This window comes from Gobio gobio (genome assembly GCF_949357685.1).
Source record: "Gobio gobio genome assembly, chromosome: 10".
NCBI classification, from domain to species: domain Eukaryota; kingdom Metazoa; phylum Chordata; class Actinopteri; order Cypriniformes; family Gobionidae; genus Gobio; species Gobio gobio.
The window spans coordinates 22,216,182-22,232,451 of NC_137116.1; the positions used below are offsets into that span (position 1 = coordinate 22,216,182).

Consider the following 16,270-nt stretch of genomic DNA (forward strand, 5'->3'; position numbering starts at 1 on the left):
ACTGGCGATTCTCGACCCATCTTTGCTCCTAAAGGATTAGACCTTTCTTGGATCCTGCTTTTGTACCAAATCATAATTACAATCACCTGTTGACATCACCTGTTTCAAATCACATCATTAGTTAACCATTTTACCTCATTACTAGCCCAAAATTGCTCCTGTCCCAACTTTTTTTGAAATGTGTTGCAGGTCTGAATGACAGGACAGGATGCATATTTACAAATGACATGAAGTTGACCAGACAAAGCATGAAATATTTTGTGTTCATATTGTCTGCAATGAAATACAAGTCAAAGTAAATTTAGAAATCACTTCTTTTTTTTTATTTGCGTTTTCCATACTGTCCCAACTTTTTCTGATTTGGGGTTGTATAAAACTGACATTTGGATATTTGACAGTGACAAAATGTTTACTGCACACACATGCATACTGAGGAATAGGCCTACTGATGCTGCGTCCCAATTCGCATACTATCAGTATTAAATAGTATTCAAAAAAAGAATTAGTATGTCCCAAATCGTAGTATGTTGAAAAGAATATTCCAAAGTTTCCCGGATGGTCTACTATTTCCGGTCAGAATTCGAAGTGCAGATCGATGCGCGCTCTAACCAAGGGGGTAATCCTACACCCGGAAAGCTTACCTGCTGTTAGCATCCCTACGGGAAGGCTTAGGCTTGTTTGAGATGAGCGAAATCTGCGCAGAACCGATCACCGGTGATCAGCGCGAGATGCATTCCGGTTAGAAAAGTGTCCGAGGGCGGTCCGCCTTGCTCTGATGTCATGCTGACGTATGTCAAAAAACTCTCGCGAGCGAAAGGCGGATGTGTCGGATTTTGCAGTCGAGCGCATTTGCTCTCCACCGACTGCGCGGAGCAAAAGCATGATGGGAAACGACTTGCTGACGACACAGCTTAATGCTTATTGGTTTAAACAACCGTGATGTATGGTTATTTTTCAAAATGTTTGATTTTAAAACTCTGATATCATGTTTTTATGTGTGAATATTCCCAAACTCTCTAACAAAGGCGATCTCTCTGTGGGTTATGTGATTGTTGTCATATTTATTAAAAAAAATATATATATTTACAAACATGTATGTAGGCCTAATTAAAGTAAAAATGATTGATAAACACGTCTTTCGAATGGAAATAAATAACAAAAACTTTGGGTGTCTTGTTCATAATATTTATTTTCATATAAAAGTAACAGAACTTAAATTACATCCAGTTTATCAGCAACAAAGCGCACGAGTGTGAATCCCACGATATCCGCCTTTGATCTCGCAGGTGTCTGATCCACTACGAGAAGAGAGAACTGTCCGGCTTGCCTGCACTTTTTTCACTCCTCCCCTCACTGCAGCCGCCTAGTCTCGGCTGAATTTCAGGCGAGGCGAGGCGCATCTCAAACAAGCCTAGTGTCTGACTTCACGTCTGTGTTTGCAGCTCCTCCCTGCCTGTACGCGGCTACTCTCACCGATCAGTTGCATCCAGCCGCAGCCGATGTCGAACACACCTTTTGCTCCGCGCAGTCGGCGGAGAGCAGCTGCACTTGACTGCAGAATCCGACACATCCGCCTTTCGCTCGCGTGAGTTTTTTGACATACGTCGGCATGACATCAGAGCAAGGCGGACCGCCCTCGGACACTTTTCTAACCGGCATGCATCTCGCGCTGATCACCGGTGATCGGTTCTGCGCAGATTTCGCTCATCTCAAACAAGCCTACTGGTTCACTCCTGTAGTGAACCACCTGACTCCTTTGACAGCCCAATCCAGTGTTGACAGGTTTGAAACCTGGCGGCTGAATTTTTTATGAAAGTGAAGCCAAACCATGGCAACACCGTGGTTTAGTAATCGGTGTTTGGATTGGCGTTATTGTTGAGGAGAGTGGATTGAGTTTATTTTTTTTATTATTAATTAGAGAACATATGAACATTGTTACATAAAAACATGCATCAAAGACAGAAACTTCAAAAACCCTCTGCTACATTATATAAGTACAACCAGTTACACAAGCAGGGGCGTCGCACCCGTGGGGGACTTTTCCCGGTGGGAGGGTTCAACACCCACACTTTTTCTGCAGTTTTCCCGCAGTTTTGCACAAACGCTTTAGGGATGCCACAATTCTCATTATAATAGTAAACCGTTCGGTATGGCATTCACGGTTCAATAAGCGCTTGAATTGCGTTGTTTTTGTTGTTTTGTTTTTGCAGTGTGTCTGTGAGTCTACGCGCTGATATGAGCAAATATCCAATCACTATACACAGTGCTAGACACGCTTGCAATGCTGGTGTCAGAGAGTTATACTCACGGAACTATAGTTATTCACAATCACGAAAGTTCATTATTTGCATGCGTTTTAAAGCCTGCCGGTTATTCGCGTGCTTATGCACCGTTTTAACGCGCAGAGCGCGCACTAAAAGCCTGTCAAACACTTGATTATTGGACTAAGTAGTCTTACTGTGCTAATAGTGTCAAATACACACAAGGTTAACATAAACACATTCGGTTATGTGTAAAGTGAAAGTAAATTTGTGTGTGTCATATATTAGATGCACGTCTTAAATTGACAGGAGCGCAGCCCTTAAAGGGACAGTTAGCCTCTAAAATTATGTAATTATTTACTCATCTAATGTTGTTCCAAACCTGTATTAATTTCTTCTGTTGAACACAGACGGTTGATGGTAGCCATTGACTTCCATATTATTTCCTACTATGGGGACTTTAATGTTAATAAAACTACAAAAGACATAGAAAAGCACTCTCTGTTCTTGACTGAAAAACATTAATACAGTAGCTTTAATAAGAATCAATGTATATTTTATAGTGAAGTTTATGTAGTGTTTTATTTTTACATCTATTCATTAAATTTCATACTTAAATGCTGCTGTAAAGCTCTGAGCTGCCAGTGTAAATCTTTATATATTTATTTTATATTATACTATACACTAGGAATGTGTACAAGGTTTTTTTAAGTAAAGTTTTAAGTTTTTAGTAAGGTTTTTTTAGTAAGTCTTTTAAGCATTTTTTTTCTCCTTAACCTCTTTCTGTTCCCGTCGCCTAAAGGCCCGGGTATACTTCGGCCGGGCGCAGCCCAAATTTTGTGACCGCGCGGACGGTCCGCGTGCAACAGCGCATGCGCCAGCAGTACAGAAGAGTCCACTAGGTGGCAATAAACACAGTATTGAGCACAGTGTTCAGCCGTCGAAGAAGAGTGTGCAAAGACCGGTTTAAAAACAACACGCTTGGAAAAAAAGAGCAAATTTTTGATTCTTCAGTGTTTCTTCCAAACTATGTAGCAATGGTGGATGCACTACAGTTCTTCTCCGATCATGCCCAGCGAATGTCCCGTTGATGACAGGACTCAGTGCTGCCCTCCGATGTCTGGTGGAGCATAGACACTTTTTTACTGCGCATGTGTCGAACGCGATCCTCCGCGCGCATCCGTTGTGTAGTATACTTTGAAAGACGCGCGGACAGGGCTGCGCACGTGACGCGGCCGTCCGCGTTCGTGCACCGCCCGCATGACGTAATTTTCGTCATTCGGAGGGCTCGCGGCCGGCCGCACACCCCGTCCGCGCGCAGCCCAAATTTTGAGACCGCGCGGACGGTCCGCGTGCAACAGCGCATGCGCCAGCAGTACAGAAGAGTCCACTAGGTGGCAATACACACAGTATTGAGCACAGTGTTCAGCCGTCGAAGAAGAGTGTGCAAAGACCGGTTTAAAAACAACACGCTTGAAAAAAAAGAGAGAATTTTTGATTCTTCAGTGTTTCTTCCAAAACACTTTTAACCACAGTGTTAAAAAAAATATACATATAAGACATTGTATACATATAAGATTGTATCTTGTATGTTATACCTTTTGTACCCTTCTGTCATTGTATTCATCGTTTTTATTGTTAACAAACAAACCACTTCCATCCCCCACACTTTTGAAAAGCTTGCTATGCCTCTGTACACAAGCACATCCTTTTCAACATACAAACATATCAGTCCCACCAGTTAACAAGTTATAGAGTTCTGCTTCCCACAGCTAAACAAGATAAAGCTTTCACACATGATACTGCCCTGCTAAAAAAACTATAGAAACCATTAGAATATCTGTGATGGTTTCCAACTTTTTTTAAGCTGGTCTGATCTTCTGTCCTAGTCTAAAGAAATAATTACACACACACACACACACACACACACACACATCATGCTTAATATTTTATTATCAAGGTGAGCACATGAAATTCATCAGTATCGGTAAAATTCACCTAAATGAGTTTCACAGCACTAACACTAGGCTTGTTTGAGATGCGCCTCGCCTCGCCTGCAGTTCAGCCGAGACTAGGCGGCTGCAGTGAGGGGAGGAGTGAAAAAAGTGCAGGCAAGCCGGACAGTTCTCTCTTCTCGTAGTGGATCCGACACCTGCGAGATCAAAGGCGGATATCGCGGGATTCACACTCGTGCGCTTTGTTGCTGATAAACTGGATGTAATTTAAGTTCTGTTACTTTTATATGAAAATAAATATTATGAACAAGACACCCAAAGTTTTTGTTATTTATTTCCATTCGAAAGACGTGTTTATCAATCATTTTTACTTTAATTAGGCCTACATACATGTTTGTATGTATGTATATATATATATATATATATATATATATATATATATATATATATATATATATATATATATATATATATATATATATATATATATATATATATTTATAAATATGACAACAATCACATAACCCACAGAGAGATCGCCTTTTTTAGAGAGTTTGGGAATATTCACACCTAAAAACATGATATCAGAGTTTTAAAATCAAACATTTTTAAAAAGAACCATACATCACGGTTGTTTAAACCAATAAGCATTAAAGGTCCCATGGCATGAAATTTTCATTTTATGAGGTTTTTCAACATTAATATGAGTTCCCCTAGCCTGAATATTGTCCCCAAGTGGATAGAAATGTTGATCGGTGTAAACCCGAGTTCTGGCTGTTTCTCTCTGCCTTTGAGAAAATGACAGCCCAGACGAGCCAATCCTGAAGTCTCCTGGTTTGACGTCCAAGCAGGAACGGTTTCCTCCCTTTCCTCCGCCCAGAGAATCTGGCACGCCCATGCAAACGCTCGAGAGATCATGGGTTGTGAACGAGTGAATGCTGGCAGTTTCTCAGTGTTTGGATGTACAAATGAAAACAGAAGTCTTTTTTCAGTTCCTTCTGATCTGTGATCAGTGATTTCTGATGTGTAGCTAATTATTTATTATTCGTGCACACAATGCGGCTTCTCTCTCTCCAGACAGAACGGTGTTTTCGTGTTTTCTATCTTGTGAGTCAGTGTTTTTGTACGTCCTCGTCGCGTCTATCGGTTCTAAAATGTGCATACAGTCATGAGTTTCTGCTCAACATCGGCCTCACACACGCCGAAGCTCGGGCTGCACTGGCCGGTGGCCTTCAACATCCCCGACCCCCAGTACTGCATCTGGCCCACAGCGGAGGCACCAAACGCGGCGTGAGATTAAGCAGAAGGGGGGTAAGCGTGAGCATATCCGGGCTAGCCAGCCTAGCCCCACAATAAACTGGATTACATTCGATTACTGCTGTTGTGTCTTTGTTTGCGTTGTGTACTCAACGTGCGTCACTGACGCTTTTATTTTATTTTAAAAATAATGCTATTATCAACACTTACTTTTAACTCGTTCATCTCGACAGCTGTAATGGTACTTTGCATGTGTTACAAAGTTGGTTATAATGATGAAGACGGACTCGGTGTGACTGGGACTCGTGTTTATTCAGAACTCTCAGATACAAACACAATAAACTCGCGCTGACTGACAGCGCTCTCATAACTCAGTAGTTACTATAAATAACTTATTAGCAATCGCTGAGCTCCGTCTCTGGTACAGTCCGGTTCGCGAACGATCTTTCTTTTGAACCAGTTCTTTTTAGTGAACCGAATCAGTTCACCAAATCGGACTGAATCGTTCTAAACGGTTCGCGTCTCCAGTCAGCGCTGATCCATAATTTACTAAAGTTACTAACTTTCTGACATGAGTGACAGTCCCTTCGACTAGAAATAGACTAATAACCTGAAGTATATGCTGTAACTACAACAGTTCAGAGTTCAGACATGCTGAGAACTGATGTGAAGTGAACTCAGGTCCATCCGTCTCTCTGGCAGCAGCTCGTGCCTGCTCGTGCCTCGTAAACCTTGTTAAACCACGCCCCCTCCGCTCATTTAAAATGCAAAGATGTCAGCCAATCACAACAGTGGGCGTTTTTACTGAGTCTCACAGCAGACACGCCTCTTGAAGCAGGGCATTCAGCCACAGGGCAAACAGCAGTATAGACAAAATGCCTTTTATTTCTAAATTATGACATTTTATGATGTAAAAGTCATACTAACAATATAAGTACACCTCAGGAAACATTATAAAATAATAGAAAAATTGCATGGCGTGGCGTGTTTGGGACTGTGATAGACGTGGTAAAGAGACAAGCTCGGCGGTCTTGGGGCGGATGGATTAGAGGTACGATCTACGCAGTGACAACCATCGCGATTGACTCCTGGCAGCGAGAGGTCTACGAGATTAATCAACGCACTCTATCCATTCATTTTAAGGAAAGTGGGAATTCTTATCATTAGCGAATGAGTGGTGGGCATTGACGAGTATTTATTCAGAACTGATTGCCCTTCCCTTGTCTCGCAGCTCGGATTTACGGTTCCGTTCTCCTCTGCTGGCCGTCGGGAGCGTCTCGTCGATAGACTGAAGCCGGACTTGAGCGCGTCACTGCAGATTGCCGCTACCTCGCCTCCAACGCATCTTGTGTGGACTATGAGCACCGAATGGGCGGGGTCGTGAGTGACTTGACTGTTGACTGTGTCCTATGAAACTCTGTTAATCAAAATCGTAATGTCTTGTTTGTTAAAATTTATCTTGGTTTAGTGAGTGGCTGCTCGCCTAGGTTTTATATTGTCAACTGTCTTACCCTCCTTAATGGAATGAATTGAATTGGTTTTAAGGCTGTTACTGATCAAACTAATGTGGTCATATAATTTTACTAATGTGTGGGGTTTATTTCGAAGTGATTACATCTGTACATTGTTAATCTGGCTATTTGCCCTTGCTGTGTAAATTTCACGTGTGACTGTGTGCCGTTCGATATATGTATAATATATATGACTTTATTGGGGTGAATCAGGTGAACCTTTTTTTCCCTATTTGCTGTCCAGCCAGGGGGCGCCAGATTGTGATATTCCTCCTGATCCTTGAAGTGAAGCAGTCAGTCACATTTTAATGTGTTCATCTTCTTGATCATTCAGACAATTACGTGTAGGTTTTTTTTGTATAAATAAACTTGTGTATTTAAAATATTTTTTGTGTATGTTGGTTACTTGTGTACGACAAGGGTTAAATTCCTGCGGGTCACTGAAATTAAATCGTCACGTGTGTGTGTGTGTGTATATGTATGTATATATATATATATATATATATATATATATATATATATATATATATATATATATATATATATATATATATATATATATATATATATATATATATATATATATATAACATAAACATTTAGGTCCAGTCTAACGATTCTGTTTGGATTGTGTTGGTAATAGACACTTACCTAGAGCTAAAAGAAGTGTTGTGCCTCTAAAAAGTGCTTTCGATCTTATTTTTGCTTTAAATGGTATGCGGAAAATACTCGAGGTTTGCCACAGAGTTGTCCCACCCAGTGACGCCGCTACCACCACGCGCTGCGCGTAGGGCACCAAGTGCTCCAGGGAGCACCACAAGAAAATGGTCTCTCTACCCTCCCGCGGCTCTGCAAAATTCGCGAACGCCGCCACCGCGGGCATCATAAAGTGATCGCGCTTAGGGCATCAAAGCGGCCAGCGGCGGGACTGGTCCCACCACATACAACGAAATCGAGTGCTTCTTCAAGCGCTTCCATGCTTGCAAAATGCGCCAAAACTACTTTTAAACAGGAAATGATGGAATTTTACCGTACATTTTTACAGTGGGTCTATTCGAAAGGGATTCATTTTACCCAAGGTAATTTTTCCGGACCTTTTTACAGAAGGTAAAAGTCTCCGTAATCTTTACTGACATTGTCCATAATGATTACCGAGATGGCACATTCGGACGGGACTAAAATCACAGAGAACCTCTGGTAATAATTACTTTACCCCCACCTCTCCATGTTAAACTAATCCCTTCCGAATAAGGGCTTATGAGGCAATTGGGGGGACGTGGAGGCATAAAGTCCGATAAAGTCAAGGGAGAGGCATGGGTAGAAGCCCATAGAGAGTCAAAAGCAACGGGACAAAATATTTAAACAACGTGATTCACATGCTCATGTCACATCTACGTCGTCAAGCTCAAGGCGTTTCTCAAGTTCAAGGAAGGATCCTCGGAAGCCAGAATTCCGAGGATGCTACGTCATCGACAGCCATCGAAGGACTGTTCCAATGTTGAGGATCCTCGGAATTTCAACCAAGGTCTGAGTCCTTCGTTCGAAAAATATGCCATATACAGGAAAGGATGCATACGAGTAGACTTCGCGCTCTTCGCGCACTCAAATCACCCACAATCCTATGCGCGCAGCTTTGCTATCTTGTTAAAAAAATACAAAATATCGGACGTTGGCGGAGTCGGAGCGTTAACGGGGCAATATGCTTTCAAGTGTAAGTATTTACGTTACCAAACATTTGTTATAACCGTAGTAAATATAAGTAAAGTTTAACGTTTAAATGCCAGTACAAATGACTACCGTATTGATATTATACAAATTACGTTATTGATGGCTAACGGACCTTTTCACTGATGTAATGACGCAATGACGTGCACTTGCTAGCCTGTTCCATTTACGTGTTCTCCGAATGCTAAAGAGGAGCCTCGCCTAGCCTCTGAAGGAAGTGACTTAGGACCAGTCCTGCAGAGGAAGTATCCTTGACATTGAGAAACACCTTCAGTCTGAGGCTGCGCAGCCATTAGGAAGTGAGTGCTTCTACCTGACTTCAATTTTTCTCCGTGAAGTCTATGGTGTCGCTGTGTCCATTTCTTTTATAATTACTAGGTGTTTCTCAATGTCAAGGATCCTTCCTCTGCAGGACTGGTCCTTCCAAGTCACTTCCTTCAGAGGCTAGGCGAGGCTCCTCTTTAGCATTCGGAGAACACGTAAATGGAACAGGCTAGCAAGTGCGCGTCAGCCTCATTACGTCAGTGAAAAGGTCCGTTAGCCATCAATAACATCATTTGTATAATATCAATACGGTTGTAATTTGTACTGGCATTTAAAAGTTAAACGTTACTTATATTTACTACGGTTATAACAAATGTTTGGTAACGTAAATACTTAAGGCCCGGGTATACTTCGGCCGTCCGCGTTCGTGCACCGCCCGCATGACGTAATTTTCGTCACTCGGAGGGCTCGCGGCCGGCCGCACACCCCGTCCGCGCGCAGCCCAAATTTTGTGACCGCGCGGACGGTCCGCGTGCAACAGCGCATGCGCCAGCAGTACAGAAGAGTCCACTAGGTGGCAATAAACACAGTATTGAGCACAGTGTTCAGCCGTCGAAGAAGAGTGTGCAAAGACCGGTTTAAAAACAACACGCTTGGAAAAAAAAGAGAGAATTTTTGATTCTTCAGTGTTTCTTCCAAACTATGTAGCAATGGTGGATGCACTACAGTTCTTCTCCGATCATGCCCAGCGAATGTCCCGTTGATGACAGGACTCAGTGCTGCCCTCCGATGTCTGGTGGAGCATAGACACTTTTTTACTGCGCATGTGTCGAACGCGATCCTCCGCGCGCATCCGTTGTATAGTATACTTTGAAAGACGCGCGGACAGGGCTGCGCGCGTGACGCGTCCGGGCGCGATAAGTGAAGTATACCCGGGCCTTTACACTTGAAAGCATATTGCCCCGTTAACGCTCTGACTCCGCCAACATCCGATATTTTGTATTTTTTGAACAAGATAGTAAAGCTGCGCGCATAGGATTGTGGGTGATCTGAGAACGCTAAGTGCGCGAAGTCTACTCGTAAGCATCCTTTCCTGTATATGGCATATTTTTCGAACGAAGGACTCAGACCTTGGTTGAAATTCCGAGGATCCTCGACATTGGAACAGCCCTTCGACGGATGTCGATGACGTAGCATCCTCGGAATTCTGGCTTCCGAGGATCCTTCCTTGACATTGAGAAACGCCTACTGTCTAACGGCTGATCTTGCCCACAACCCATTGCGAGAAGGACGAGGATTCGATTAGAACTACAAAAAAAAAAAACTACTAACATGACGGTTTTGCGAGTCCGACAGTTAAGTAGAGAGGGTTAGATAAAGGGGTTTGAGTGAGCAATTATCAGTATTTAACCTGACGAAAAGATATTTATTCAATATTATCCGCATTATATTTCACCTGCAGCAGCATTGTGAACTTTTGTAATGATACGTTTGGCCATTAACTTTTAAATGCATCATTATTTAAACTGCAAACACAGAGGAGTCTCTGCATTAAAGACCCGCGAATGGCAGTTCAACGTGCGTCTACTCTTCTCTCTGGTTGGAAATTAAACTGAATGTGGAGGACTTGAACTGTGACGATGATTGACAGGGCAGTTTAAAAGATGGGATGCACGTAACTAAGCAACACAGTCCGTTAAAGATGACGAAGTAGTATGTCCCAAAGCTTGCATACTCTTCTGCTACACACTCAAAAGTATGTACTTTTTTTTTCACAAAGAGTACATACTTCAAGGTCATAGTATAAGTAGGCGAATTGGGACGCAGCACGAGTGTCAGGATCCCAAAATTTACCCATTCTTCCTGCTGATGCTTCACGTTTTATTGCCTTTATCCACCTATGTCTCCTTAAATGCTTGTTTTTTTGGTTCGACAGCTTATAAAAACTTATTTCAGTTTTTTAGCTTGTTTGCCGTACACTTTGTCACATATCAGCTTTTAGACATTGCTGTTTTTTGTTATAGGTCCGAAATGACAAGGAGGCAACCTCACGCAATGCAAATTCAATGGAGAGCGTTGGATTCGACCCCCCCCCCCCCCCCCCGGTGTGGGCGTGGCCTAAATACGCTCTGTCTCTATGCCACTCAAGTTGCATCAGCATGCCATTAATTAAGGCACATAACACGTCGTTGTATGTTTTTGAGTACAGAAACCAAGACAGAAGTTACTTTTTTAAATATAAATTTGAACAAGAACTAAGGTAGATGCCACAGAAAGACTAACACCACCAAAGAAAGGAATCAAAAAGTTTAATGATCTCAAATAAAAGCCATCTGATTTTTTTTTAAACATACAAATGCACACATACACCACATATGCCTAAACCTGAATAGAAACAGCATTTTTGCATCTCGAAATAAAATGTAGTATTGTTTATTTTGAATAATTAGTAATTTCATCTACTGCCAGGAGAATATCAATGAATCAGAGCAGAAAAGATCACAATGGGAATAGGTCATTTTCTGCAACTATTTGGACAGCACGAAACAATACATGATGGGCAGTCATTTTATATCATTATTTTATATACTGACTACCTTCATTTTATATATATATATATATATATATATAGGGTTGTTTTTTGTTACCAAAACATTATGTCACTGTCAACAAACTGTAAAACGTTTGTCGTTGGAAGTGTTGACTAACATTAATCTAACAGAACACATTAAAATCAAAGCTTGAAGCAAACAACAGAACCAAACATATTTAATATCTCAGATTAGATGAGAGTAAGTTGACCGTGTATATGAAACTTGTGTGTTGGCAAACATGCTAATTTAATGACAAATCCAAACAACCACTTTCTGAAGAGTCAAATAAGAAACAAAAATTAGAAACACTAATGCATCACCTAAATAACAATGGCCAAATACTTAAGGGACACATCAAATATTATATCATCAGATTGTATTGTCCCATTAACTTTGAAAACCTGCTTCATATCCATTTTCGTTTGTAACTCGTTTTCCTGGAATTATTTTAGTCATACTGCAAGAGCTATGGTAACTCAGAAAATTTGTTTTGTAGTGTTAACCCTCTGAAAGTACACGGGTTTGCCTCCACAAGCCAATCAGGACGAGCAATGAAAGTCTGTCAGATTGGGTAAATTCACATGGCCCATGCCTTGAGTTCTTCCATGTCATCCTCATCCTCATCTTCTCTCTTTTTGTGGGCTGGAGAAACACAAAGACAGATATTAATTGAGGGTTTCCACAGGGGAACCGCTCAGCATGTTAGTATTAAAGACTATTAAAGTGGTATTCCATTACCTTACCAAAGTCCAATTTCATATGTATTGTCTCATATGTAAAGTTCTGATTTTCTTTTGATTTTTTTGTGATACAAAAAATAATTACCAATCTACAATAGTTAGTCACTAGATTTTTTACACATTCATTTTAGTACTATGTTGATATGTAATGAACAGCATGGCACGAACCGACAGCTGTTTTTTTGGGTAATGGATTTGAAGGCACACTGGGCAGAGAGACATTCTCTGTGCCACTAATTTCCAGCAGGTTCTTGTCCAGTTCCTCCTGTTCCAACTCCTCCAATTCAGCCAAGAGTTCATCCTAGAAAAAACAAGAATCATATTGTTCAGTCAACATCTGTAAAAATTGCATTTGAAGAGAATGTTGCAGCAAAAAGCAATGAGGGATACATCTATGTAAAATATATTAACAACCATTTCACCTTAATCAGAGGGTTAGGTAGAACTGTACACTCAGTGTGCAACAAAATATAAGTACAGTAGTGAAAATACTTCAATTTTGCCATTTTTGCTAAATTGAATTGAAAAATTAACAAGTTAATTACCAACACTTAATGTCTAATTTCCTAAGTATTTACTTCAGTGGTTCTCAACTCCAGTCCTGGGGACCCACTGCTCTGCAGATTTTGTGTCTCTCTTATCTGACACACTCAGTTCAGTTCATGGAGCTCTCTCCTAACGAGCTGATGATCAGAATCAGGTGCCTTAAATAAGGTAGACATACAAAATGTGCAGAGCAGTGGGTCCCCAGGACTGGAGTTGAGAACCACTGATTTACTTCATCTTCCTTTTGCTTTATTGTCAGCAACACAGAACTTTACAAGTCTGTGTAAAACCTGGTGCTCATGTTCTCCAGCATGATTTAAAATGATCCAAAGAGCATCTTGTGTAAGCAAAAACAGTTGTATGATCACATTTTCTAAAAAATAATGCAGAATTTTAAATAATTATTTTAAGTCATAATGTTTTTTGTTTTTTAATTCCTAAAACGTTCTGTTGGGGAAAAGTGAAGACCACATAAAAAAACTCACCTCATCAAAGTCTTCTCCAAAACCTACAGGTCTTGAAATGGCATCAGAAATCTCCTGTGCCAACTCCTGCTGGTCTGTGATGTCTTGCATGAGGTCATCCACTTTGTCTAGATCCCTGAAAACATTCAATAATATCATTATGTGCTGTATTCTGTGCTAAAGAATCAACAGAACATTTTAATCAGGTATCTTACATATTTTCATGGGCTGTCTTCATGGCCTTGGCTGCAAACCCCATGTTTTTAAGCACTTCTGTGTTTGTATTGGCATTCTCTAATGCTTCTCGTTGGAACTCAATAGTGGAGAGAGTTCCATCAATCTGAGCGAGTTGCTTTTCATATCGCTTCTTTCTTTTCAGGGCCTGTAAAGCAGCTTGAGAAAGAAAGAGACAGACATGCACACCATCACTTAATGGTAAATTATAAACATTAATTAAATATAGGGTTAATTCAAGTCATCTCAATGGCAAACAGATATATATTATTTACATGGGGAAAAAAACCTAGAACACCTAGATTCCCACATATGTACTTAACTTTTTCTCAGTTATCAATAAAGTTAACATTCAACCATACCCAAATAAGAAATTCCCGGCATGTTTAATTAAGGTAAACAATACACTCGATGTAGTTTACCATGTTCCCTAATGGCTGTTCTTTCACAACACACCACATGACAATAATCAGATGTAACTAAGTGATATGAAATACAATAATTTATTAAGCTAAAACTCTTGAATTCAGTTTCGTGACAGTAGGGATTTGAATGTTCCTATCCAGGTTCATCTACTCGAAATATAATTTATTTTTTATAAATCGACTTCATAGTTTCGATTAACACTCAGTTTAGGTGACTCATGGGTGTAGCTACCCAACACTACTGAAATCGACGACAGGTAAGGAGAAAAAAATAGGATCGCTTCTTTTTAAAAGTTGTTTAACACACATAAGGCAAAAAGGGACGGTTCGTTTTTAACACATACCTCGTTTGTTTTTCGTGCCGTTTTTCTTTGCTGTTAATAGTTCCGCATCAATCTTTTGCTCTAAGTACTCTTGTTTCTTGGTTAACATCTCTTCTGTCTCACGGAGTTTCTGGATTGCTTCTTGTGGATTTGGGCCTTTGCCGCCTTTCCCCCCACCGCCAAACAATTTGCCGAAAACGGACATATTGTTTGATATTATCAGAAACGTAAGAAATCCCTCTGAATCTGTTTGTTTCTAGACTACTGTTAACGTCAATCGCTGTTCCGTGTTCAGTTGTTGATTGTCTTACTTCCGCCTTCAGGCCTGCTGTCGTCATGGAACTCGTCATGGTCAGGCCACCTATCAACGCTGCAGCTGCTGGAAAGTGATTATCAACAATAGACTGTAAAAAAGACAGTCAATGTACAGACATATTTTTATGCTATGTATTAACTAACATGAAGTTAGTACGATAGACCCTTTTCACATTTCCGGGTTTCTCAGAGCGGAAGTCGTCATAGTTGGGTTAAATATTATAGCTGTGAGCTAGAGAATACATTAAATATTTTTTTGTGTGTGCCCATTTGCTCACATAAAAGAAAAAACGCCACAGTAGTGATTTCACAACTTTCAAAAAGAGGGAAAAAAATAGTGAGATTGATAACAGCAGTGAAAAGAGAGAAATATGTAAATTTTTACCATCACTCCCATAGACGCTATTACTAAACACCCTCACAGCAGCGGTAACTTTTTTATTGTAATTTGATGCAAAAGTAATACAATACCAAGTATTAGTGTTATAAATGTACATATATTTAAAAAAAAAAGAAAATACAAAAAACGTTTTCTGTAACAAACGTACTATTTTAACGAAGTCACTTAAAACTGATCACATTTTTTTTAAAGTACTTCCATTCATTGTTAAATACTGTTAATGTATTTGTTGTTGTGTGAATGTATTTAATTGTAATAAATTAATTGTAATGTTGTATCTTTATACTATCTTTGGAGCTTCTGACGGTGGTTCCTTTTTTGTGATTGTAGTTAAACTTTTTAAAAACTATTATTTAAATATTAAAACAAATTAAAGCTGCGAGCAGCGATGACAGGGCCCAAGTCGGTGGCATCGCCACCCCGGTGGCATCAGTTTAACTGTGCACGGCGGCACGCAATAGGCCTTTAAAAAGGAGAGTATTTTAAAATCACTCGAATATGCCACATTTACCGCTGCAGCTGGTGCCATTATGACCATAAGCCACACCCATGATGTAATTTAAATATAGATTAATTTTAATGTCATAGGATCTAATAGGTCACTTTCAAATATGTGCAAAGTTATCTTTTGCGGCTCAAAATTTTGTCCAGAAGTCCAGAAGGTGAGTAATTAATTCAAGGTGTTTTTTGTTATTTAAATGTTTTATTTATTCACACTAAAGTGATAGTTATTTGTGACACACACACACACACACACATAGTGGGAGAGAGAGGACACCCAAAAAGATTATTAAACTTTTATATGTTGCCATGGCAATAGTATTTAAAATATCATTAATCCATTCATATGTCTATATCTTCCATGTTTTGACATTATACTGATGAAGTTTGAAATAAATCGGGTGAAAATAAGACAGTTATTTAAAGCATTTTTTGAAAGTGACACACTTCCTGCTGCAAGTTGGTGCACTATAACTTTGAATATTGGCATGTAGATGTCTTCAAGCCAGGACTCTTATCAAACATGTGAAGTTTGGGGCAGATTGGACATTGTATGCCCGAGTTACAACAACTTCCTGTGTCATGGTGAAACATCAAAATTTGTGAGGCCGCCATGGACACGCCCTTAAGGGAAAACTCAAGATCTTCGCAATTTAACTTCGCAAAGGCCTTTAGATTAGACTAGATTATCATAATCATCAATTTAAACACTAATAATAACACAGTGATACAAACCTATTGAGTACTTCTGCCCT

The 16,270-nt window shown here is 40.2% G+C and overlaps 1 protein-coding gene across 1 annotated transcript; it reads right to left on the reverse strand.

Moving 5' to 3' along the window:
* Nucleotides 1-11,265: 11,265 nt before the first annotated feature.
* chmp4bb (charged multivesicular body protein 4Bb) lies at nucleotides 11,266-14,638 on the reverse strand. Its single transcript, XM_079826917.1, has 5 exons — nucleotides 14,321-14,638; nucleotides 13,533-13,710; nucleotides 13,339-13,453; nucleotides 12,476-12,608; nucleotides 11,266-12,209 (listed from the first exon to the last, which is right to left on the reverse strand). The coding sequence occupies exons 1-5, from the start codon at nucleotides 14,502-14,504 to the stop codon at nucleotides 12,145-12,147; spliced, it is 675 nt and encodes a 224-aa protein (XP_079683043.1). The 5' UTR covers nucleotides 14,505-14,638; the 3' UTR covers nucleotides 11,266-12,144.
* Nucleotides 14,639-16,270: the final 1,632 nt, after the last annotated feature.